The following is a 26799-nucleotide window of genomic DNA, read 5'->3' as shown; positions in this document are numbered from 1 at the left end:
ACTAAAGCTATCGTTGTTGTTCGGACAATCAAATGAGATTTATTACCAAAGGGGATAAATAATTTTATGCGTCCTGCCCCGTGATTAGTTTCCCGGATGGTGTCACAACCGGGACTGGAATAGATTTAGATTTAAGCATTTGAGCATCGGGTTGCAGGCCTCTTTCCTAGACGCTTCGGTGCAGGGCAAGCTTTTTCCCCACCCCCTTCATCCCTCCCATTTTTGGAGCATGATTGGTGGTACATTATAAGAGACGTAGTGTCACGTAGGGCGTGTTTGCCCTCACCTTTGCTGGGAAAAGGTACTCATTTCCAGTTCTGTTGTAATTTGAGATGATCTTACAATAAACGGCCACTTAACCGAGTGGCCAGATTATGGCAAAGATTTGTGTCAGTTTAGTTCTCTTCCCAGCAAACCGAGCTTAGCCTTAGCAATGCACGTTGTGGAATACAATCCATAGTGACGGAGCAGGGGGCATAAATAAAATATTCAGTTTTAGTTTCTATGGGACGATAGTAAACGTGTGTCTGTAATAGTTATTTACACATTCAAAATCCCCCTGTGTATGTGCCCCTACACATAAAATTCTCATCAGGTCTTTGGAAAAGAGATAATCAGAAGTGTTTGATACTAACTGGGAACTAATTTCTATCTGAATATGTATAACTCGTTACCATAATTGCAATCCGAAAAAGATGGCGACAAGTAGATTTACCCATAATTCTAAGCGCACGAATGCCCGAACAACGCTCATAAAAACGTAGCTTGTGTACATCCACCCCTCCCATAAAAGAAAAAAATAATTTTTTTCAGGGAAGGAGACGGATGTCACAGACTTATAAAAACGGACAGAAAAGTTCTAACTTCAAACTTAGCATTTATGATATTTTTAATAAATGAGTATATTAATTTAAGATGTACAGCGCTATGTTTTCCGTATACGGTGGATCGTAATTTCTTCAACTCATTAATAATTCATCAAATTTCAACGAAGGAAGTCATGACCGTGAAGTTGCTTGGATATCTGATCTTAATAAGCGTGGCAAGATTTTTACGATTTTATTTCTCCTTTTTCTCTTTAGCTTTAGTTTCTATTCAGACGACATATGAAACACTCAAGACCATGTTTGACCCCATTTCAAACACCTCGAAGTTCGTCACCAAATACTCCTGTCTTTTCGGTGTTTGCAAAACAGTCTCTTTGGAATGCAAAGAAATGCAAAAAAACAAAAAAAAAGGGCTGGCTGATTCCAGCACAGCTGAAAAAAAAAAAAAACATTAATTCCGGTTGAATTGACCTGTGACAACTCATAACATTGACGAATCGTCATAGTTAACCTTTGTCCTGGATGTGAATCTGCCCGCAATGGTTGATTACGTCCATTATATTCGCTGGTGACATTAGCATTACTACACGGTCTTCAGAATTAGACGAAGACAAATATTTTAAGATGATAGGTTATTTAAGGAAACAAGTGGCATGTCAAATTTTAGACATTCATTTCATTCTGGACACCAATAGCTTCTATGTGATAAGCCGAACAACTGATACCGGCGAACCATTTAGTTGAAAACAGTTTATGTCACAGCCGCCCTACAGGCGAGAAAAAATCGCGGGGGGCAGCTTAGAAATTTATTTTGTACAATTTAAAAAGATCATTATCACTAGAAAGCTCTAGAAAACTCGCGACCTCCAATTAATTTTGTTCTTACATTGTAGTGTTCACATCATGTTCACAAATAAAACCCACTTCCAAAGAAAACAAGTTTCTATTTCTTAGAGGGTGAGAATTCTTAGACGGTCCGAGATCGCTTGAGAGCGAGTGACCTCGGACCGTCTGGGGGGGGCTGCAAACAAATTTGAATTTTGTCTGAAGTCTGCCTGACTATACGAATTTGACATTACAAAAGTGTGTATGCATAACCTATTATAAGCAGGTAATGTTTTTTTTTTTTTTCCCGCGAACGGCTTCTACCCAGCCATATTTACAGACAAAAGTATCAGGAAAATTAGACAAATAAGCTGAGCGTCATCTAGCCAAGCTACATCATTCAAAGTCCGTGTATACAATCTTCTACAGTTCTACCTAGTATTTGAACGTTGCGATTCTCAAATTGTGTAATTTTCAATTTTGGAAAAAGTTATTTGCGATCGGGTTCCCATACAAACACTGTAATTTCTGACCGCTTTGCGGGCGTACCTGTCAAGATGGCGTCGAAAACTGTGATAAAAATATGTTTTGCCTTGTCGAATAAGTCATGCAGATGATAGCATGACAAACAAATGATAGCATTACCAAAAAATGAAACAGTCCTTGTTCCTTCTTGTTTTATTTTTACTGTAACCTGCAGTGCTTCAGGCGCGTGAGGGCAGATTTTCGTATTAGGCCGCCATCTTGGATTTGCTGACATTGACCTGGTTTCAGGGGTTCTTCGAGCGTTTCATTCCAATACAGCGCCTGCACTGGATGCATTTATAATCTGTTCACGGTGTTTGTATTTTATGGCCCTACTACCGAATTTACTTTCGTTCGGAATACTTTTTCTATGTACGTCACAAATGATCTGGTGTATATATACCGTGACGGAACAGTTCCTTCAACTTTTTTCGTCACGCCATCCTCCTTTGCTCAGCCTGATGACCCCAATACATCGGCGACTATTACAAAATTGACGAAAATATAAGCGTCTACAAGCATCTGAAAAGTGAGCATTGTCTTTATCAAGGTCTAACGGTTTTGTAGCCTCTTAAGGGCTCGTAACGCAGTTTTCCTGTGACCAGCCCAAAAAGTGTTTGCGTAGGAGGCTAACGGTTTTGATGCGGCATTTGATTAATCCCGCACATCACGCCCCACCCGTCATGATCCGAAGTGAAAGACCGGAAGAGACATCTTCAGTTGAAGAACTGATAAGAAGAAGCCATAATTGTGAAATAGTTTGATATAGCTAGGAGAATAGTTGTACCTCCTTTTGGTTTGAAAGCGTTAACATTCTTAACTTCACTAGATTATAATTTAGACAACTTAAGAATTTTTTCCTTCCAAAGGAAAAAGAAGGAAAGAGAAATACTATTATTTCGTTTTTACCGCCTCCCACGTCCATGAACATGAAAAAATGAGTGACGTCGCCGTCAGGTGGAGGAAAACGTGTTTACCACATGAACCGGAAATGAATCTTCCCACCCTCAGTCAAAATAATCTGTGACTAATTCGAAGACTTTGCGTATGTTTCCGCTATTTGCATATGGGGGCCTTAAATATGAAATATCTGTATCTCATAAATTTTTCCAGACACTTGAGAAATTAAGCTATTATTGCACTGACAATTATTTACATTGATCAGCACGCATAAACTCACTTCCGGGCGCAAAAGTGCCATATTTGGTGGGAGTATAATTGCCTGAGATTTCGACCAATCACAGCCGGAATTAGACTGGATCCTTTGAAGCCATGTTGGTGTTCGCGCCGAGTGGATATTTTGGACACATTTCGTTGTAGTGTTTTAGTTTTGAATTTCCCTTTAGTTCGTCTGCTCTTCAGTTATCAAGGTCTTGTCTGAGGGGAAGCTTTCTCTGTCAAATTTTCGCGTGCCTTTTGAGGATACAGCTCACGAAAGATGTCTCGCCGTTACGACATGGGCGAACAAGACAGTTCGAGCCGTGGAAGGGCAAATCGTCGCAAAGTCACTGTCAAAGTTTGCATGCTCGATGATTCTGTGGTAAAATTCGAGTTAGAGGTAAGGGCATTTGTTTCTAACGCGATGATAGTTTTTCTAGGGCCAGAAAAATAATTACCCAGTATTGCCGCTTTGTGTTTACTATTGGCCATCTATATGCTTGTTCTGTAATTTTCTTTTTCCTTCACGCCGTGCAATAAAAAAATACGGCAGCTGCCTTTGAGTAAAGCGAGTTTCTTGCCATCCCTGGTTTTCTGCCTAAAGGAAAATGGCGTGTTCTTGGTTTTACTAACTTGTTGACGCGTTTATTTGGCTGTGGGGATTTTTTCCTATTTCTGTTGAAGTTGAAAAATATGCCAATTGGTATTATCAATGAAGCGTTCGAGTTATTTTGATATAGCGTTCTCGAAATATTTTTGTGAAACTATTAAATATTTCGGTTTTCCACGTGCCCTTCCTTTATAACTTGCAGTCTTTTTCAGCGCTGGTGGTTTTAGAATTTTTGTTGTGACCTGAAGAAGAATGCTGACTTTTAGATTTTTCTTTGGAAATATATGTAATTTTTGTAATGTTTTGTCGATCTACCCTCGCACATTTTGTCTTAGTTTGGTTAGGGAATCCTCAGGCAATTGTTACAATGTAAAATCCAGCATTTTCTTCTGTAAACAAAACACCATCGGGTAGCGTTGATATTTTCCTAAAAGACTTAATTGTGTCGAAAACTGAAATATCGCCAGTGACATCAGCATTCTTCACCTATTCAAAATAAACTTTGCCGACCGTGGTTTGTCGCTTTATCTGATCGTTATTCGAATTCTTCAACATTTACTTTGCAAAATTTCAAATCTGAATTTTTTACTCGCAGTGTTGGCTTTCTCCGTCCGACCACCTCTACGAAAGCGACGTAAACATTGTTTGAAATACAATTCTTAACAGATTATCTAGCGGTTTCGTGCTCGCTATTCGAACAATTTTTAGTAAATCACTTCCGAAAGCAATGGCTAGAGAAATATGCTGTATGGAGAATTGACAAGTATTTGAACTGAGATACGGTGGCAGAATTTCAATTGCATTTGGATAAATAGAAGTGAATTGCTTTTAGGAGTTTGTATTTTGCCATGTTGATGTACATCTAATATTACGAGCTCAATTCTTTTGTCACTTAAAGTATCATTCACGATAGGAGCAATTTAGAATTTGCGTTGATGTAATTTGCGGGTAAATTGTCAGATGATTCGGTAGTTTTCTTGTTTTCTTTTTGCCGTGATAATGACGCCAATGGTTGATTATATTTATATGTATCTTATTTTTCTCGTTAACCATTGAACGATTGATTTTTTGGGCCGCATCAATTTTATTTTAAACGCTTGATCGGCAAGTCATGTCACGAGTGTTTTGTTGTGATAAAATGCCACATTATTAATACTTGTCAAAGTTTCTTTTGGCGTGTTCTTCACAGCCAGAATGTAAGGATCAGTTTTAGATTTGAACATTCACAAATTCCCTCCTCTCCTATGTGACAATATCCAGCATTTAGATTCTTCTGTAGGAAAATATTAATTTCTAAGTCCTTCTAAAGGCGTCTAAATACCTCCTAATCATTAAATCCCGAGACATTTTATACAAGGTATACAGGACATCAGGTTGCTGCCTAGAATGTTACAAATTCCATGATTGTAAATCATATTTTTCATTTTCTGAAGTTTGATGGGGTACTAAGCATGTAGCATAGCTCATTGCCAAAGTGTTGTCCACACATACCCCCTGCTGAATATATGCCGAAATTTTTAAGGGTTAAAGAAATACTCTGCTATAACCTACACAAATTGCACTCTGGGATCTGTGCTTAATTACTCTGTGTTTCTGACAAGGGCGATAATCACCTGTGCACGCAAACATCGGTGGCGTGTAGTGGCCTCATAGTTAGTGCGCTTGTCTCCAGATCGAGCAGTCCGAGGTGGAACCCTGGCCGGGGACATCTTGGGCAAGACACTTTACTTGCACAGTGCCTAAAGCTCTTCACCCAGGTGTAGAAATGAGTACCGACGAACTTAATGCTGGTAGTAGAAATAATCCTAGTCACCTTATGCTACAGAAACTGGGATAAGCTCTGGCCTGATTTGCCACTTAGCTTGTATACAGACTTTACCTTTGTAAATATCTTACTTGGTATACTTCTCTTAGTAACACACCCTTAATTGCTGAAGACTTTAACTTGATGTTCAAGCCAGTGTCAAAGTTCACTTCACTTTGTAACATTCAGTGCAAATTCATAGTCTGTAGTTTTTGTTGTGTCACGTGATGACAGTATTTGCAGTCCAAGAAATGAATGGTGTGACCTACACTGTACATGTATGTAGTGGGGTGGAGGTGGCATGGCCTGGTGGTTAGGGTACTGGATTTGTAATGGTCCCAGTTTCAACTCCTCCACGCTTGTAAATAGCGAACTGGTTAGCCTCCTGCCAGCTTGGATTTTTAACAAATTTCTGTTTAATTTACAATATTTGTTTGCTTATTCCAGTGTCCGCAATTAGTACAGCAGTGCTAAACACTTTGACACTTAAATAAAGTATTTACTATTATTTTATTTCATTTTAAACACCTTGCAATGGTTATGCCTAACGCACAAATTAGAAAAATTTCCCTTTTTGCAGTGATTGTGGCAATTCTGCGCAAGAAGATGGGCAAAAATCTCAGCTGGTTCACTTCAATGAATTTTTTTGTGAGGGGGGGTGGGGGGGTGGGGGGGGGGAAGGTGACTGGTGGACAGGGGTATATCTGTAAATTTGTAAAAAGAAAAAGTTGTGATCTGTACTTTACAGTCAGACCTCCCACAAATGGACACTGTTGGGGTTTGAAAATGTGTCAACCTAGCAGAGATGTTTGCTTATGCATTTACCTGGGACCATGGCTGTCTGCCCTCAGGAGGTGTCAGCCAACAGAAGGTGGTCTGATTGTATTAGCAGGGTTTGACTGTAAGAGGCCATTGTTGGTGCAGGTTCATATTGTGCACAATATAAGTACATGTACATATAATTTTACTCACGGGAGGGGGGGGGGGGTATATGGGGTGGACAGGCTCATGCTCCTCTTTCTCAGAGGCTGCTCTTCTTTTGAGGTTGCATGTATATTAACCTTCTTTTTTTATTATTATTTCTTTGAAGCCCAAAAGCAGAGGAAAGGCACTATATGACAACGTATACGAACAACTAAACTTGGAAGAGCGTGAATACTTTGGGTTAAATTTTTATGACAAAAGTGATAACTTGGTAAGTATGTGCATCTATAGGTTCATCTACATCTAGTTAGAAATTTGCTACTACAGTACATGTTTACTTGTGTATTTGTAGCCAGATATCATAGTAATTTTGTTAAGAAACAACCATTTAAGTGCAAATGTTTTGCATGTGTCGCTTTTTTAACATGATTTATTGAGTGTAGAAATTGCAGTTACTAGACTGCCAACAAAACAAGAAAAGGATTTCATCGGATGCAGCGTGGCCGAGTGGTTTAGGGCACTGGTGTTGTAATCCAGAGGTCCTGGTTCAAGGCCTCCACCCTGCCACTGGCGGAATTTGTTTCTCGGTAGTCCCGAGTTCAAAGACTCGGTCATGCTTTATAAATAGCCAACTGGTCTGCCTCCTGCCAGGTTGGGATTTTTAACTATGCTGGTTTGAAATATTTGTTCCCTTTCTTTCAGTGGCATGCCTGTAAACTAGCCAAGCTTAGTGCTTGTATAGCTAAGTGCATGACCACTATAAATAAGATTTACATTCTACATTACATTTACATTTACATTTTACATCCCTGAGTATAAGTAGGGCTCGACTTTCAGGAAAAAACCTTGGGGCCAGCTGGCCCCTAAGTTTGCAGATTTAGTCACTGGCAAAGTATTTCAATCAGTGAAAAGCAGGGAAAGTTAGTCAACAGTAAAAAAAAAAAAATTGGTTGCATTGGCGATCTGAGCGGTCGCAACATCAAGCTCTGATAAGAACTTGTCAAGGCTAACGTGTGATTAGATCTACAACTTATTTCTCAATACAGAAATTAGCTTTAATTTGGGGGAGGGGGAAGCAATGCAAGCACTATTCTTCCACTAGTGTGCCCAGGTTTGAGTTTCAGACCTTGTGTCCTGTGTGTACAGTACCTGTACTTTGTATATTGGCTGAGTTTGGCATTGATTTTTGTTCTTGTTTCTCGCAGGGGCGGGGGAAGGAAGGAAATTCCTCTGACTAGTTTTTATCACTCCACAAAAACCGTCACTTTTAAAATGCCAGTTTCATCTGAGAACAGTGGAATAGTAGGGCTACCTTGTAGATTGCTATTGTATATCCCAGTTACTCTATGTATTTACTATAATTATCTTTATTTTTTACATGCACATTATGAGGCAGGCTTGTACATGTTTAAATGCAACTAGCAACTTGTTAGAGAGATCTTGTCTTGATCTAATGTTCATCGGATTCTCAGAACCAATACGAGCATGAACTGTATGACATTGGGTAATGAGAATTAAGATTTTGAGAATGAGGCTGAAACGGTTGAATTAGCAGTAGCAGCATGGCAAACAGTTTTTTGACTGGGCAGCCACAACGATCTGGGCTTCATTTATGTCTTCAGTTGAATATTTGGAAAAAAATTAGACAATTCTGCTTGGATGTGCTGGCAGCTGGTTTGATTATGCTTGTCTGTCAGTAAACAAGTTGCAATGTAAACACTATGCTTGTCAGAATAAATTGTCTTTTACAAAACATCAAGGCAAAATTACATGTATTTTTTCTCCCCCAAATTTGAATTTGATGGATGGAAACATCTGTCCATACTTAGTGCTAACAAATTATGGATACAAACCACTGGCAACAAATCAGCGATATTGCAATCTTCAAGGAGAGTGAAATGAAATTTACTTAATGGTGGTTTCTTGTCAAATGACTTTTGAAAACAAATTCGAAGGCTGTCACTTTGGTGCTACATGACTAGGAATAATTTATTGTGCCTTTGAAGACTATGGAAACAAGTTGACCAAAATGGGCGGAAATCACTTCAACGAGCCCAACCTGTCATCCTAATTGTAAGAGTTAATTGTATAAAGCAGGCTAACCTGAACGGTGTTTAGGGTGGGTAGAGTTTCCACCTACAGAAGAGGGGCTAAGCCCGAAACGTTTAGATTACCGGCGAATAATTGACACTTTTAAGAGCCTTTTCAGCCTTATATCAATTTTTTCGGCAGTGTCCTGCATCTTATGAGTTTTTTGTTCATTCCTACTGAGTAGAGTTCTTTTCAGGCGAACTGCAAATCCGTAGCCTCTTTGGTAGTGTTTGGAAAGAGCTGTCCAATTATGTACATGTCAAGTGCACAGTCTTTTTGCAGAATGGAGCAGAAGTAAATTGCAAAGCCAAACACACTGTCAGGAGCATTTTTGATATGTGATATAGTAGAAACACACACAAAAAAAGGTTTTTATGCTTTGAAACCAATGTTTTGCATCTGAAAGCCATTTTTGTACATACATTTACATACATATATGTATTCATGAATGTGTTTTGACATCATAATTGATGACAAAAATGTTTTCTCTTTTAATTACATTCTATTAATTTGTAGCAATATCTTGGCTGCCAGGTTGGCTGCCGTTCCTGCCCATGTTTTGAATACTGATCATATTAAATTTTCTTCAAGATGCTTTTATTTCTTTTAATAACTTGTAGACCTGTTGACTTCGTCTGTGAGTCTTGTATTCTACACATCCTGGCACGAGTATTATTATTCTGATTTCACAGACATTTGAAAAACAACATTGACAATAATAATTATTATGTATTTGTACATGTATTTTTAATTTTGAGGGTTCTGTTATTTGGCAGTAGTTTTGTGTTGTTCAGATCTAATATTCACATGCATGTAGTTGTTTTTGTTTTGTTTGGCTGTTGGAATTTTTAAAAATTATAACTTAAAGTTTGATGATTAGTAAAATAATATTATTTTGTAGAAATTTAATGGCTGTACAAAAGAAACGTGTGTAGTTACATTTATTAAATGCAAAATAAATTCCACCACAGTGTTACTGGTTGAACACAGCAGATTGTTGTTCTGTAGTTGATGTATGACATGTGTATGACATGTGTATGTATGTATCTATATATTATCATATTTCAAAGAAATGTTTGTTGAACTAGACAGTATAACTTAAGGCTGTGGTCTAAGAACTATTAGAAGGAGCCCAAAGGTTCATAGCCATGAAATCTTGGGTGCTCAGCACTTACTGTAAGCTTAATAATATGAGAAATAGTAAGTTTTTCAAGTCGCCCAGAGGCAAAAGTTAATCACCTGTGGCATCTGGGAGCTTCCAGAGAATTTCATGTACAGAAATTGTTTGTCATGTTTTTTTTTTTTTTGTGGAGGAGGGGGGTGGGGGTGGCAGTGAGGCTGGTGGGGGGAGTACTATTGACAGCCTCATTCCAAAGTTCAAAGAACAAGGAAGACCATTATTTAGAACTTAATGCTAAATTATTTTCATAAGGGCTTAGCAAAATTGATCAATACACAGGGTACAGCTGAGAAAACAAAGGTCTTGACATCAAATGTTACATGTAAAAGTTACAAGAAGTATAAAATGCTGACTACGAGAGAAGCACAAATTAGGATGGGGTTTTATCTTTGGATCATTCTTTTTTCACTTTTCAGTTTGTACATGTTTATGTGTATCTTGAAAGATCTCAAGAGTACAGTAGCTGGCGTACTCAGGACCACTAACACATACCTGTAGCTTTAGATGGTGATTTTGCCTGGTCACTAGTTATATAGTATCCTGTTTGTAGGTGTTTTTATTAAACATTTAGCTTTTAATTTTTTTTTTTCAGTTTTGGCTTGATGATATAAAGCCCATAAACAAACAAGTCCAAGGTGAGGGTACATGTAGATGCAGATTGCTTTCACTGCTACAAAAGAGTGATATCGATCCTTAACTTTCAATTAGTTTTGAGTTCTTCATAATTAATTTTGGTGATATTATGTTACGATTGGCATTAAGTTCTTTATAAAATAAATAACAGAGTATGTTGTCGAAAACGTTGACAAATTTATAACTTTAAATTATGTTCATTTTTAGATCTGCGTTCAACAATATTTAGATTTTGTGTGAAGTTTTATCCACCTGATCCAGCACTTCTCCAGGAAGAGTATACTAGGTATTGTATATATGTTTTATTATATGGCTAGCTCCGTGAGTGGGCAAGATGAATCAAATCCTGCACTGTGATTGGCTACCTGGTTGGGCAAGATGGTGCCGTCTTGCTGCTGTGGATTGCGCACTGTGTCCAGCAAAAAACATTTCTGGAAGCCATAAAATAAAATCCTTTATTGACCAAGCTTGTTCGGTAAAGACGGCTGGATATTGGCCTCAGTCGTTTTTGCATGTTTATGGACCTCCACTCTGTCTTGTCTTGGCCAATATCCAGCCATCTTGACCTCATGCTTGCTCAATAGCTCAGATATCTTGCTTCATTGTATACCAAACTTACATACCTTTGCCTCATTGATTTGTTTATTTTTCTTTGTCACATTGAGTAAAGTTAAATACATACTTGTATCGTTTGATTAAACACATTGCAGTGGAATCTCAACCTCTGGAACCTCCAAGGGAAATTAAAGTTGGTTTGAAAATTAGTCCCTACACTGTATTTTTGAGGAAAAAATTTCCAGTATCTAGAGGAAGGGGGTGTGCAATGGAAGTTGTGTCCAATATAGCCTAAGGTAGAGGATTTTGCAGTTGGGGCTGGTGGATTCTGTCGTCACTTGCCTTTGGGCAAGTGGAGTTGCTTGGAAAATTTTTGATGGAGGAAATTCAAATTATGGAAGTACTGTAAGTACTGATGAATGTTTTAGGGGCTAGTGAGAATGATTATTTTGTGGGCTAGTAAATCATAAGTAGAACTTGGGCAAGCTCAAAACCTTGTCAAGTTTTCTTTGCAGCCCAAGAGGGTGAATGATGTGCAGTTCATCCATTGAGCAACTGGGGCCTACACTGCTACTTGTTTTGGAATAATCAGATTTTTTTATGAATGAGTACATCTTGGGTAGCAGTTCTTCAATTTACACTGTACCTTAAGATGTACATATACATATATGTCTGCATCTTTTGGTTGCAGGTATTTGTTTGGTCTACAGATAAAAAGAGATCTTCTCAGTGGAAGGTAATAAAAGTTTCTTTACTAGGATCCATTGTCTGTTTTATTGTTTATCTGTGTCAAAATACCGTGGGCTTCAAAATAGGCCTTATTTGTATGTGATTACATAGTATGCTACACTGTACATGTAGTACTTCTGAGAACTTTATTACAAATGTTTCATTACAAGGTCTGGTGCAAAATCCTGTTTTTGAAAATAAGTTTATTTCCATTAAAATGAAACAAAATGGTTGTTGTACGATGTGTTTTTCAAGAAAACCCGCAACTGGTCTGCAGAATTAATACTTTAAGCATAGCATGAAATTAAAGTCCTATAAATGTGCTTTGCAACAAGAGTTTATTGATAACATAACACTTACTGTTAATTGCTTTCAGTCTGTACCTTCTTGTTGATCAGCCCAGTCAAACATTGTCAACAGAACTATTTCACATATTACTAAATTATGTGCATGGGTATAAAATTTACAATGCACATGTACATTTATCTGTGAAAAATGTCATCAGTTTTCTGTACATCTGTCATTGCACCATTTTTGTTTTGCCACTCCAGATTAAAATGTTCAGAAAATACAGCAGCTCTCTTGGCATCCTATATAGTTCAAGGTAAGCTGGTTTTCTCTGGCCTTTACATGTAGCTTAAAGACCCATTCTTGAGTTGTGCATGTAAAAAGGAAACTCTGAATAGATGTGTTAGATTGAGCTACATTTTTGTACCTTAGCAACAACAAGAAACCTAAAATTAAGCAATGGGGTCGAAGCAGCGCGTTTGTACCAGGTTAGACACCTGTACACTTGAACGTGTTGTTGGAGGCGCGGTGGCCTCATGGTTAGTGTGCTCAACTCCGGAGCGAGCAGTCCAGGTTTGAGCCCTGGCCGGGGACATTGTGTTGTGTTCTTGGGCAAGACACTTTACTCTCACAGTACCTCTCAGCCAGGTGTATAAATGGGTACTGGTGAATTTAATGCTGGGGGTAACCCTGCGATGGACTAGTATCCCATCCAGTGAGGAGTAGAAATACTCCTAGTCGCTTCATGCTACAGAAACTGGGATAAGCTCCGGCCTGATGGGCCACTTGGCTTGTATGCAGACTTCGCACTTGAACGTGTACATGTGAGCAGGCATGCGAGTGTCCCATGAAAAGTTTTTAATTTTGGTGCTTTAATGTAGATGGTACAACTTTGTAGTGTACACATAATGCAAAAAGTATAAACAACTCGCATGATCGTACAATACCATCTAGTGTTCTGATTTGAAAACTTTAAATGTATGTTTCAACAAGTTACAATTCTAGTTGTAGACTTGATGTAAACTTCTTACATGGTCCTCTACGGTATATTCACTGGAAGTTTTCTTTTTGTGTAGGGGAACTTGGAGATTATGAAGGAATGTCATGCAGAACAGGATATTTATCAGAGTTTCAATTTTTTCCTGGTCAGGTATGCTCAGTTAGAATAATTTATGCACAAATTTATGAAAAAAAGAAATTGTGGGCATTATTGTACTTTCTTACTTAATCCTATTTGTTTGTCCTCTGTGGGACATAAGGCAACAGCAATGTTTGTCTGTCTGTCTGCCTCTCTGCCTGCCTGCCTGTCTGTCTGTCTGAGTGAACTCAGCCATGACAGTTCAGTGCCAGGTCGTTTTTGGCCAACCATGTTTCTGGTACATTCTGTACATGTAGAGTACTGTATATTGTCTTAACATAATGACTAATGTATCTTTAATTTCTTGTACATACAGACACAAGATTCTGAGAAAAGAATATCAACTTACCACAAAGAGCACAGGTACTGTTTGTGTAGGGTAAATTCCTTAACATTTAGTTTCTTTCTTTGTCCTTTCTTTTCATTGGTTAACAGAATCTTGCACGTTTGCTCTTTCAAAACGAGCATTTAAGTTGCCTGTGTAATGGTTACTGGGGACAAAACAAAAGAGGAGAAGCCATTAGAAAAATTGTTTCCAGTACTAGTTCCACAGGCACCTGTGAAATGCGATTTTTTATCTTGGTAGCAAATTGTATCGTCTGCTTTTGTCCTGCCAAATAACTAACTACCAATGTTTGCTAATAATGCACATTAATTTTACATGATTGTACAGTGTAATAATTGTACATCATCACATTCATTACATCTTATAATTATTTGAAACAAAATGAGGTTTACCCCAGCATATGTACACGCACAGGAAATAATACCATCAACCTCTGCACAAAGAGGAAGTAAATGCAGCATACATACGTACATGTGTCTGTATGTTCCGGTTGCGAACATGTTTCCTAAGTTTATTGTTGTCTTCTCCTTCCAAGCCATGTATTAGGTCCCATCAGGGGCCAGGGAACTGGGAGAGGGGGATTTCAGTATCTCATATCTGATCTTATTAATTTTTTGCCTTGTATCCTGTGTCCCAGTAATTTAAGTTGCAGAAATTAGCAGTTTTTCTACTCTAACATGTAGGTCTATATCCCAGGTTATCTGTTCTAAATATCCTCTATCCCATAAATTCCCCCCCCCCCCCCCCCCCGCCAATATCCTCAGCTTTGTCCCACTAATTTGTTTTCAAAATATCCTGCATACAGGAAACCCCTAGTAGGGCCTTGTGCATCCAATGAAGGCAACAAGGATTACATGTTTAGAAAGTGTCATGATTAACACTTAATATGCATTCTACATTGTATGTTCTGACTGTTGTTTGTATTATTGTTCAGGGGACTCCTACCTGCCGACGCTGACTACAATCTGTTGGATGTAGCCAGAAGATTAGAAATGTACGGCATGATACTTTACCCTGCAAAGGTACATGTCTTATGTAGTATTCTGTAATATTAAAAATAGAGAATTCAGCTTGTCTGCAAGTGCTACAAGGCACAAATTTGACTGACTGTACATGTATAACTAATATAAAAAGAATTTTATATTAGTTATCGAGGGTTCATGAAATCACAGACAAGAGTACAAAAGGGTCAAAGGATTTTTGCTTTGAATTTATAGGTTTTCATTTTAATTGAACATCACATACATGGATATAACAATGAAACCACTATCTTCTTTTCTCCTTGTAGGATAAGGATAATGTTGATCTTTTTCTTGCTGCTGCACATATGGGTGTCTCAGTATTTCAAAATGGCTCAAAGATCAACACTTTTTCCTGGTAAGCTGTGGTTCTTGCGTTATCTTTTTTTTTCCTGTTCTAATTTGGTGTCCCTGTCAGATCTCCCTTTGACACTGAAACCATCCAGCACCTTTGATCACTCTTAAATACTGCATTCCTTCTTATTCAGAGATCTTAAGAATTATTTTTGGTACTGACCAAAACAATCATGACTTTTCAGAACGAAAGACCTTTTCAGATTGGTTAATACTACAAAATAAACATACATTTAGTTCATTGTATGCTGTAAGTGGTGGTGTTCTTTACAGGTACATGTAATTTACAAAACAGACATGTATGTACCTTTAATTTAATTACTATTTTACTGTAAATTTTATTCTTTCAGGGCAAAAATTAGAAAACTTAGTTTCAAGAGAAAGAGATTTCTTCTGAAGCTACATCCAGAGATATTTGTAAGTGAAATTAAAGCTGCGTGTCTTGAGATGCACAGAAACCATTGTTTTGAAAAAGACGGACCAACCTTCATGACCTACTGACTGACTGATACATTTTAGATTGTTATGGGTAACAGTTTGAATCGGCCATTTGTTTCTTCTTTACTCTAGGGTCACTACAAGGATGTTGTCGAATTCCAAATGGCAAGCAGGAATGCTTGTAAAAGTTTCTGGAAAATAGCAATTACCACGCATGCCTTCTTTAGGTGGGTTGATCATTGCACATGTAAAGTCACTTGTACCAGTAGTACAACCCCAGAAACTTGTGAACACAAGATTATTCATGAAATGTAAACACTTTCCCGTCCGGCTCTATAAATTTCAATGCTTCAGGATTGATGACTAAAAAAATTCTAAAAAATTCGGATTATTATCGTTTCCCCTGAAATTTGGAGACATAAAACTAGAGATAATTACCTAAGCACATGGCTAGTTTCACGTGGAATGCTTCAATGTGGCTTACATGACGACATTGCAAAATCACCCAATTTTAAGTCAAAATGGCGGCGTTTTGTTGAACGAGCAATGTCCATGATTTCAACGTCCTGAAGATGTTTTCGGAAGCGGACAACATTCCTAAAGGTATTTGAAGTAAATAAGAATGTAATTTTACGGTTAGCAAGAAATTAGAAGCGAAAATTTTAGGTAAGTGAGCTTGCATGACCTTCGCCATGTGCTACTCAAATCCACGCATGTTGTTCAAATGCGACTAAATTCCCTTCGGACCGCCGTTTTTCCGTTTGCAATCTCAAATAATTCTTGAATTATGTGTCTTGAATTGTTTTTGGGATCGTAGAGCTCAGGAACTTTGGAAAAAAGCTTCGTTTTGTTGAGTAAACACACTTTTCGAAAAGACGCGTAACTCGATTTGAGTTAATATTCAACTGGCTGTTGCCATGGTGACGGAAATGCGAGATTTTTAATCAGATAAAAAAAATATTCTAAAAAATTTCGGTTTCGATGGTTTTTCACTCTGTTTTCAGGATATGTTTGCTGATAAATTAAGGAAAATTATTTATTTCAACATCAAATTTGACCAGTGGAGTGGAAATACATTTTTTAAATATTTTTTACATTTTTTCCTTTTTTTTGTGAAGTTTAATTTATTTAAATTGTTTAAAAATTACTACTAGTTTCCATGAAGGAAAGCTTTTTTTTTTTCTAGAGAGTATTTTTTATGCTCTTTTAAATGAGATATAGTAGATTATTCTCCTGTAAATATTTGCTGAGATATTAATGAATAACCTTATGACCTTTTCCACGCCCATTTTCTTAACTGGATGGCAATGAGTTGGTATCAGGTAACCAGAGGGTTCAACCAAGTGGGTAAATAAACTGAAAAGATGGTCTTCAAATTGTGTTTTTTTTTTCCAAATGCCTTGCTTTAAATTGTGTTGTGATTGGTTCAATTTTGCTTGTGATAATTAAGTAATATTAAGTTGACTACTGTTGTACAGTTTTGATGGTTTTGGTGGTTGTACAAAATTTTTCATGTTGATCAGCAGGAAAAATGGAAAATGGCAGCAAGGGACCCAATTTGTTTCAGTCCCCGATGATTAATTAAATCATTTTTTATGTCTCTGTGGATGCATGGGAGAAATCCTAACGCCTAGTCCTGAGTCACATGACTTTGTGATGGTAAAAGTGTAAAGTACAAAAGATCAGTGTGTAATTGTTTTTTTTTTTTCCAGACAAAATGCAGGCAAACCTATAGCAAAGACTGGCCCAAGACTCCTAAGCAGAGGGTCTTCATTCAGATATAGTGGAAGAACACAAAAACAAATCATTGAAGGATGTCGGACAACCTTCAGACAGCAGCCATTGTTTCAGAGGTTTGTGTCTGCAACAACTGCAGCATACTGTATGTACAGTTACATGTACATGAAATTGGTTGATGACAAGAAGGAAAGAAAGAAAAAAGATGTGAAACTCAGTAATTAAGATAAAATTGAAAAATGCCATCTACATGTACCATGCAAATGACAGCAACTGCTTATGGTTAACCTGTCATGTGTTTCTGATCAGGGATACAAACAAAACTATAAATATTAAACATATGTTAGTCAACAAGCAAGCAAACAAACAAACAATGCCTCCGTCATCAGTTGAATCACAATGAACACTGGGAATAGTTAAATTTAATTTAGTTAAATTAGTCAGAAAACAGTTTTCATTCAAGTGAGAATATGAATGATCTTTATATTAGAACTGCAAGATAAAGGCTTAAAGACATTAAAGACCATCGCAGTTAGGCACTTGCAACTTACTAGGCAGTTACAAAAATAAAACCCAGTTGAAAAACCCTGTTCAAGCCTTAATTTTTTTTCTAGCTTTATTTCCTTAATTACCTATTCGTTGCATACATAATTGCAATGATCTCTAGTATCTAATCTCTAGTATCTAATAGCACGTTGGGTGTCATTCTGTATTTTCTGTGATGTACACTGTGCATTCCTGGTGCCAAGTTTGAAGAACGCTGCTCCAATATTTCTAGAGATATCCTGTTTATGACATAATCACTTTCCTCATTTGCATAATACAAAAATGTAAGAATATCTTGAAACGAAAGAAGGTACCTCAAAAAGAAAAATGCCATTCTTTATTTTGAAAAGTCTTTCTGATAAGCAACGATTATATTTTACTTCATAGGCACTGTAAAAGACAGTATAACACACAAATTTATTTCATTCTAAAATAATGACCTTCTTGTATTCTGTTGCATATATTGTTGATTCTTTCTTCCTTTGTGGTAGTAATGTTATTAACTGTATTTCAGATCGCAAAGCATGAAAACACCGACAAGACATAATTCTGTTGGAAACTCCTCACAGCCATCACCAAGGTTATTGGCGGGATATGGTAATGTCGAAACAAGGATAGTAGAGAGCACACCTCCACGGCCTCTTATACCCCACCAGGAACTCGAAGAAAAACAGCTTTCATCCCTAAATGGGCCAACCACAAGTATTGAGCATGAAGAGAGACCACATGAAACCCCACCCGAGGAAGAGTTTGTCACAGAACCATTACCAGAAAATAAGGGTGCTATTCCACTCCAGGATCTTGATGATGAACCTGACATGACAAGGGAGGAGTCTGACACACCCTCTGAAGCTCAATCAGAGGCAGACCTTGAATGGCAGGCAGAGCCACTGCATGCGGCAGTGGCTGGCACAACTGAGGCAGCAGTAAACATGTCAGTTCCCAAGGAAACTGTTGATGATCATGCTGATGAGGGAGTGGGGGATGTTGATGAAGGATTTGAACATGGTACACCTTTGAACTATTACGGTGAAGATGATGATCAGGACGTTGAAGAAGAACTTTTAGTTCCTGAAGGTTGTGTGCGCATTGAGTACCAACCGCAACCTAAACCACCGTCGCCAGTGGAAGTGAGTGATGTTGACACATTATCACCTCCTCCACCTTCCCCTCCCCCACCACCAGAGGACGATGAAATCCCTGAAGGGATGAGAGACGATGGAGAAGGACAGGAATTTCCATCACCACCACCAGAACTTTTGCCTTCACCTCCTCCAGAGCTGCTGAATGATATCGAAAAGTAAGTGGATTGTAAGTCTTGAAAAAAGTTAAATTCTAGCATGGCCTTAGGTTGCATGCAGCATGCATGCTACTTGTACAACTGTATGCATACTGTATGCGTGGGTACAGCATGTAGCCACATGCATGTTGCATGCATGCAACATACATGCAACATTAACAGGAATGTACATGAACAGGTATGTTTATTTGTATACTCTGGGGGTTTCAATAAGGACTGGGCACCGGGCAAATTGATGAGCTGTGAGGATGATTTTGCCTGCGTGCTTTGACCATCTAGTGGAAAACGTTTCTTATAAAGAAGTTCAATTCAAATCATTTTCCCCACCTGTGAAAACCAGTTGCCCTCCAGCTGAAAACATTAGTGAACCCCTGATGCTCTGTATAATTCTTTGAGACAAGCTGTAGACCAGTATGTCCAGAAAGTTGTTTCAAGAATATATATCTCATCTTAGTTTTCACTTTCACAATTTTGAGCACCCAGTAAGTACTGTGTTGAGGTTACATTTAATAGTGCAAATGCGAAAGCACAATCACTATGAGTTATTCTCAATAATGGTGTAATTAATTATTAATTAAAATGATTTTAAATTGTTAGACCAGAAGTTGAGCACCCTCCTGTGGTAGTACCACACAATGGTTTCCAACCAGAAAACAGGGAAGTCAAGAGAGATTCGGCAAAACTGAATATCACATGCAGTAGTATAGTCACAAAAGTACAGAATGGTGGAGTGTCCAGACATAGTAAAGGTCAGTACAACTTTCTTTTGAGTTTCAAAGCTTTTATTGAAAGTTGTGGTGGCATAGTACTGTAACTACATGTATGTTGTAAGAGTACATGTATGCTGGGAAGCTTTGGGGATTGTACTTAATAATAATTATTGTACGACATGCGTGCACGTAAGTTAACAATGAAGAGGCCCATGGAGGCCAGCAGTCTCAAGAAGAGTTGCTTTTCAGCAGATCTGTATACTACAGTAGCAGGATTTGTTTTACAAAATACGTGATGTTATACATGTACAATATGTGTATCTGTTGTATCATTATGTACAGCAGCATGGAGCCTAGTGCCCAAGACTGGCTTGGGGAGCCATGTGTCTTTGGAAGATGGCAATATTCCAGCATTTCTTGATAACAATCTTGTTCTTATACAAGTTATTGTTGAGTTGTGTGGCATGGTTCTTTTGTTAAGCTGTGTGAATTATGTAGAACTCTGTTGGCAAACTCGGAGTCAAGATTAAGTGACCCGGTTGGGTTTGAAAGGTGACAATATTATGTTAGTAGTATTTTGTTGATGACATGTATTGATACAAGTTATTGTTCAGTTGAGTGGTGTGACTCTTTCATTTGGTGTCTTAAGCTGTGTGAATTATGTAGAATTCCATTGGCAAGCTCAGAGCCAAGATTAAGTGAGCCAGTTGTGTTCAAGGGTGTCGGCCATAAACAGTAGCATTTTTCGATAACCTGTATTTAATACAGCTAATTGTTCAGTTGAGCAGCATGGACCTTTTGTGGGTGGTCTTCATCTGTGTGCTTGACTTAGAACTCTGGTGGTGAACTTTTGCTTGTAGCTGTTGAGAGATTTGTTCAAAAAATTTAATGTAACATTTTGGTTACAATGATATAAGGCATATGTGTGGTTGATGTAAGAGTATCATAATGCTGTAAGAGTTTAAAGCTGTGCAGGTTGTTGGCAGGTGTGACCAGTTTGTGATGTTGTACATGTAGCAATCTATTTGTGAATGATTCCTCAAGAGTACTTTCATGGTGGTTGAAAAATCTCAAGTTAAACTTGGACGTCATCTTCTCTGGGTTGTTTATTGTCCTATTGATAAATCTTCGGGATAAACAGAGCCTCTGATTGAATGTAACAAAAACTTGTTAATTTCTAAAGCAGTGATTTGGTCAAGTGTGTATTGTAAGATATAGTTATTATTAGTCCATAGTTTTAAGTTTATCTCTTGTACTTTAAAGTAATATTTATTATCATCAAGATGCACAAGCACTGCCATGATTACTGATTAAGAATTGATGTAAGATACAACCACTTGCAATAAAGACCTTACAACTGTGTATTGTAACCATTAACATAATTTATTATATTGCTGCATTTCAAAATAACATGACCTTTCTTCAATTTAATTGTTTCTTTTTTATAGACTAAATGACGAGAAACCAGTTCACTAAAACATTTTTTAAAATTTCAAATCATGACGTAACAGTAAATTAATATTAATGTAAGTTGTAACTTCAGATTAACACACCTATTTACCTATGAGATAAAAATTTAGAGGTAAAATATTGTCAGTGATATTGTACGCAGTAACATGCGGTGTTTGTTTTCCATAATGTTGTTCATTATTCATGTGATGCATGACTGATGCACTGGTTAATCAAGCTGACTCTTAACTACATGTATTTTCTAGTTTAGTTAACATGCACTGGAATTTCTTTTTCCACTATCAACTCCAAAATTTATGCATTGTCGATCATTCAGTCATTCGCAAGTGATTTGAAGTAAGCAATTAATTGACAACTGAAGATAGGATTGTTGTGTTATTGCATCCCCTGAGAACTACATTATGTAATGCAAAAATAAGTGTGGCACTCAGTTTAGCAATTGAAAATAATTTTAGTTTTAGCTTACAACTGAAATGGTTAACCTACAGTACAACTTCGTAACTAGGTTGAATATAAAGAGTTTAATTAAGAGTTCTGCATTGTCATAACCTGTAATTGCTAACCCGTAGTCATTGACATGCTTGTCAGTGAAGCACAAAATTACGCACTAGGGCACTGTGCCATGTTATCTTCATTTCTGTTATGACCTGCTTCTCTTTTTACTGAACTCTATTCGTTTGACTGCACTTTATACTCTGTCTAACTCTTCTTTACTCTGTCTGACCTAATTCTTTTCTCCCTAATCTCTCTCTAGATCTGGATGAGGTCTGTGGCCCTTGAAGTCAAGGACAGTAGTCTTGTGGTTTTCAAGTTAAACAAAGTACATTTTTTTACTAAGAAATAAATGAATCCACAATAGAATGATTTGTTAGCTCGTGCTGACAAGGTAGTGTGCAAAACAGATGCCTTTGTTTACATAGGTTCCAGACATATTATTTGTAGGATAAAAGGATGAAATGTTTAAATAAACTTAGTCTAAGCTAAAAATGCAGACGGCTAAAACTATGCAAATAATGTAAAGAATGTCCTTTCCTGCATATAAACCTTTTTTTCTCATTTCCTGTTTCCTGCGGATTTAACTAATACATTCCTCTGGCACTAATACAGCTTATGAATTACTGAAGCTTAACCAATGCCTGTAGATATCTACTTCAAACGTAAGTGAAGATCTTAATCTTTGAACTTTTGTTAAAAAGGATGACCATTTATAAGTTGAACCTGTTTGTACTTAACACCTTCAAAAGCTTCTTAATTAAAACTACAGCTGGCTCTGGTAGATAAACGTGTCTTCGCCTTTCTTACGCAAAAAAGATACAGGATATGGTTGACCGAGCTAAAGAAAGCTACGGTGGCCCACAACTGTCACATCAAAAACAAATTGCTCACATCAAAAAGAAATTGCTCACACCAAAAACAAATTGCTCACATCAAAAACAAATTGCTCACATCAAATTCAAATTGCTCACATCAAATTCCAACCGAACACTAAATTCCACTACAGATAGGCCAGCAGTTGAGCATGTGCAATTCAATATGGCAGGTAATGAAAGTGAGCAAGAACTTCATGCTAGCGGGCTCTTTATACCTGTGGAATTTGTAAAGAAACTGTTACTTGATTACAATTACTGCTCCTTTTGCGGCAAAGGAGGAGCTTGTGCTAAGATATTATTTCAGTCAAGGATACGAATACGATGTTATCATTGTGTTCCTGTCTAAGTTTCATGGTGAGTGATACAAATCGCTCGGAGTGCAACGCAGGGGTGCCGATTTTTATGAAACAGAAGTTAGAACGAGAATACAGCTGGAGCTTGATGGCCCTGGTTGTTTATCTAGTTATATAGGCGTTTGGCCATTTCATTTGTATTGAACTACCTTTATATCAAACAGAATAAACCGCTAGATACCAGATACTGAAAGTGAATAAGGACAAGTATATTCAAACTGAAAGACAATTTAATGATGAACAACTAAGAGAGTATGAAAAAACCTGGTACATTTGCTTCAGATGAACAGATAAAGAGTCTGTTGACAATTCACAAGGCTAAAAATATATCAGTGACAAAGTATCAAATGGCCTGGTTGTCATACTCTGATGGGAAAAGGGGGATCCTCCTTGATAACATTGTAGCAAATCATACTCTGATGGGAAAAGGGGGATCCTCCTTGATAACATTATAGCAATATTTATATTACAAAAAAAAAGAAAACAAAAACCCTTTCAATTAAATTTTGCCTGGTAAATAGCTGTCAACAATTCTTGTTTTTTTTTTTTAACTTTAACAAACTGAATTTACTAACTGAAATAACATCAACCTGAACACTTTTAAAGAGAGAATATTTCATAGAGTAACTCTTTTTAACAATGATAATATTGATATAATGTTCTTATTGACACTGTATGTAACACTTCCATCAACATTGAGAAACACAACAAGGCCCATGTAAATGTTTCTTCCACCTAATTCTTCAACAATTTATAAAACTTAGGTCACATTTGAATCTATCTGATCCACTTTCTACAGCTTCTGTAGTCTGTCAAGTCCAAGTGGCCAGATATCTCATATGATATGGTAAAAAATGTAATTAAATAGTGGCCATTAAAAAGCACAATAGCAATGGGAAATGAGATACACTGATACTCTAAATCGTCTCTTGTATAATTATGATCTTCACTTTCGCTTTTTCAACTACTGTGTAGTTGGTGGCATAATGCAACCACCTTCTGAAAAACAAAACCAACTGTTTACTCTTGACCTAAAGTTGACAACCGGTAAAAAGCAAAGTTGTTTATGGCCTTGAAAATGCTTGGCCCTTACAATAAGCAAGGAGAAAAGTTTTTCGGAATGCTTCTGTGTCACCCATGTGACACACTGGAAGAGTTAAATCCCTTCCACAGGCGGCAACACATGGAAAACAAATAGTGTGTTTGGGGTTGCGATTGAAACATTCGTGATCAAAGTTTACACAAATTGTAAGAGGGTCCCCATCCATGGGTTGGTGGCTTTGACTGGTTAGCCATCTTAAAACACCTGGCACTGAAACATCCGCTGTGTTAAATTCTTCTGCTGGTGTTGTGTTCTCTGGTGCAGTCTTGCTTCCAACGTCACAATTCTCCTCATAGTTCCAAGAAACTGCTTCAGCATATCCAGTAACCTTCTCCTGATCTTCCAAAAAGATAAAAAAAGTCTTGAAAACTGTCCATCACTGACTCTTCAATGTCCTTTCGACTTGATCCCTCCAAAGAGAAGTTTGGTTTCATAAGGAAAAATACATAGTTTGCATCAACACCCTTTATACTCTCCTTTACAAAAAGGGGTTTGCATGAATTTGGCTTATGTTTTATGATCTCAGCAAGACCATAAAGTTCAAGTCTTCTCATAAATTCTTTCAAATACAGTTGTCATTTAGTAATAAGACTAATCATATTGGATCCCATGATATCACTGATATGTTCTTGGTCTATTTTACCAGTGTAACCATGATCAACAATGGTACCATTGTGGTTATCTAGATCATTCCGGATATTCTCAAGCATCTTCTTCTCCTGAGGTGTGATGTGCATTTCATTCAAGTTAGTGAAATCACTTTCCGGATTGACCATTGTGTCATAAACACATTCTTCAAGAAAACAAGGCGGTGGGCCTCCCTGAGCCAGACTCACAGTGACAATTTCTCCACAAGACTGGAAATATCCATTCTGTACATTGTAGGTGGAGTTGATGGGGGTACCACCAGGGAACATTATGTTCCCCATGTCTAATATGGCCTGTGCAAGAAACTCTTTGCTCATTGCTCCACTATCTATTCCACCTGTGAAGTGAACTCTCAGAGATTTTTCTGGGCTGGTTTGCTTTGATTCATGTTGCCACAGATTTAGCCGTCTTGTGAAGTTACAAGCCCTTCGAACCACCATAAAGAATTGGCCTGTGTTATCAACTCTCTTACTAAGTTCTTTAACAACACTAACATGGTCTGTTAGTATTTGTTCAGTTGCTGGTTGTTTAACTGATTGTTCTGCATCTTTATCTTGCTCTACCAGGTTGTGACTTCTTTCCTGCATTGTCAGATTGTCACTGTTTTGATAGTCCTCCAAAACATCCTGGTTTAGCTGATTATCTAATTCTCTTGCCAACTTCTCGTCCAGTTTTATTTACTCTCCAACTGTAGTAAGGGCTGTGGTATTCTCAAGTTTGGCATATTTTGCTGCTGAATGAGAGGTGCTTTCATCATCACTCTCATCACCATGGGCTGTGTTATTCTTGCTCTTGCTGTAATTTGATGCTGAATGGGATGCACCTTCATCCTCACTCTCATCATGACCTACTAGTGTATTGTTGTAATCTTCACTTGTGCACAGATACAAATAGATTCTGTTATAATCTTTGCCAATTTCTTCATGGTATCGCTTAAGAGTGAAGACTTCACTTGTCCCAGGCAAGAAGAGAACTTGCTGCCCGTCTTCATAAAGGAGAACATACGTCTGGTTTTCATCGTACAAGTTCCTATAATAAGCTCTCCATTTTTCTTCAGCTTTCTGGAGAAGAAGTGAAGACTTCGCTGAATTTGAAATTCGCAGTGCTACCTTCTTTCCCCTTTTTGGCTTTAAAATATTTTCTTTCTCATTCCACTCAAGCAATCCAATAAAGATAAGCACCTCCTGATCTGCTGCTGAGTTCTTGGTACCTTTGGCCTTTCCACCTTTGACTTTTGAAAACCACTGTTTTCCCTTGGCTGCTTTATAATCTGAAAATGACTTGATGGGCTTGGATGACTTGACCAAACTTGATTCCACTGCACCAGAGAGAGTACTTGGTCCTGATTTCCCTTGGGCTGTTTCTTGATAACAAATAAAAATTGACAAGTTTTAATGTTAAAATGTCTATCATTTCTCCCCATCACAACATTTTGTAACCTTCCAACCAACTCCTCCCCCTCCCCTCCTCTATTTTCTAAAATTGATCGATATTTTTTGAGGCCCTCCACTCTTCTCCTATAATAGCTGTTATTGCAGTCGAGCCTGTGATGAAATATTCTTTCGTTAAGAAGGTATGCGAACAGGGCAAAAGGTTTAACTCATTGGTTAAAACAATGCAGATTGATCCTTAGACCTTTGTTCATTTGTTGTCGAAATTTTCGGACACAGTGAATTTACTCGGTCTCTAGTAATCATCTTATTTACAAATGACCCATTCGCTATTATAAAGTGCCAATTTTCAGCCTTTGAACCTTGACATTGTTTTTTAATGGCTACACCAAATTATATCCAATGAATTACTATTGCAAGTAAAAGAAAAAAAGTAATTGGTCGCTGATTAGGTACGGTACACACCTATCAAAGGTAAGTCTGAAGAAGGTAGGTTTGGGTTGGCATTTTGGCATTTAACCTGTATAAATTTGACGTACCACTCCAGTAAAATCGACTTGTATTTGGGTCAACGTGTTAGTTGCTTGATCGACACAGCCTTTCTAGTCACTTTGGCATGTGCAAAATAAGACTCTTTCCAAACCATTGCTACGAGCGCATGAGTCAAATCACACTTCAAGAACCAGATGAGCTGAAAATAAGCAATTTATCCCTTTCATTTTTTCACC

The 26799-nt window shown here is 37.6% G+C and overlaps 1 protein-coding gene and 1 pseudogene across 1 annotated transcript in view; one reads left to right on the top strand and one right to left on the bottom strand.

Annotated features, from left to right (window-relative positions):
* The first annotated feature begins 3423 nt into the window (after positions 1 to 3423).
* The window catches only part of LOC110043601 (FERM, ARHGEF and pleckstrin domain-containing protein 2-like), a 41072-nt gene continuing 17696 nt past the window's right edge, over positions 3424 to 26799 (top strand). The window contains exons 1-15 of the mRNA XM_089294966.1: positions 3424 to 3735; positions 6840 to 6944; positions 10537 to 10579; positions 10785 to 10863; positions 11824 to 11868; positions 12413 to 12465; positions 13226 to 13299; positions 13604 to 13650; positions 14568 to 14655; positions 14922 to 15010; positions 15357 to 15423; positions 15577 to 15671; positions 17157 to 17297; positions 18242 to 19027; positions 19625 to 19776. Of these exons, the coding sequence (XP_089151092.1) occupies positions 3616 to 3735; positions 6840 to 6944; positions 10537 to 10579; positions 10785 to 10863; positions 11824 to 11868; positions 12413 to 12465; positions 13226 to 13299; positions 13604 to 13650; positions 14568 to 14655; positions 14922 to 15010; positions 15357 to 15423; positions 15577 to 15671; positions 17157 to 17297; positions 18242 to 19027; positions 19625 to 19776 (1984 nt within the window). The 5' untranslated portion in view covers positions 3424 to 3615. The remainder of the gene's footprint in view (positions 3736 to 6839; positions 6945 to 10536; positions 10580 to 10784; positions 10864 to 11823; positions 11869 to 12412; positions 12466 to 13225; positions 13300 to 13603; positions 13651 to 14567; positions 14656 to 14921; positions 15011 to 15356; positions 15424 to 15576; positions 15672 to 17156; positions 17298 to 18241; positions 19028 to 19624; positions 19777 to 26799) is intronic.
* On the bottom strand, positions 23462 to 26053 carry LOC110043603 (uncharacterized; annotated as a pseudogene).

Source organism: Orbicella faveolata, unplaced genomic scaffold, assembly GCF_042242905.1.
Source record: "Orbicella faveolata isolate gen_17 unplaced genomic scaffold, um_ofav_v1 contig_25, whole genome shotgun sequence".
NCBI classification, from domain to species: Eukaryota; Metazoa; Cnidaria; class Anthozoa; order Scleractinia; family Merulinidae; genus Orbicella; species Orbicella faveolata.
This window is presented reverse-complemented; position numbering and strand designations above follow the sequence as displayed.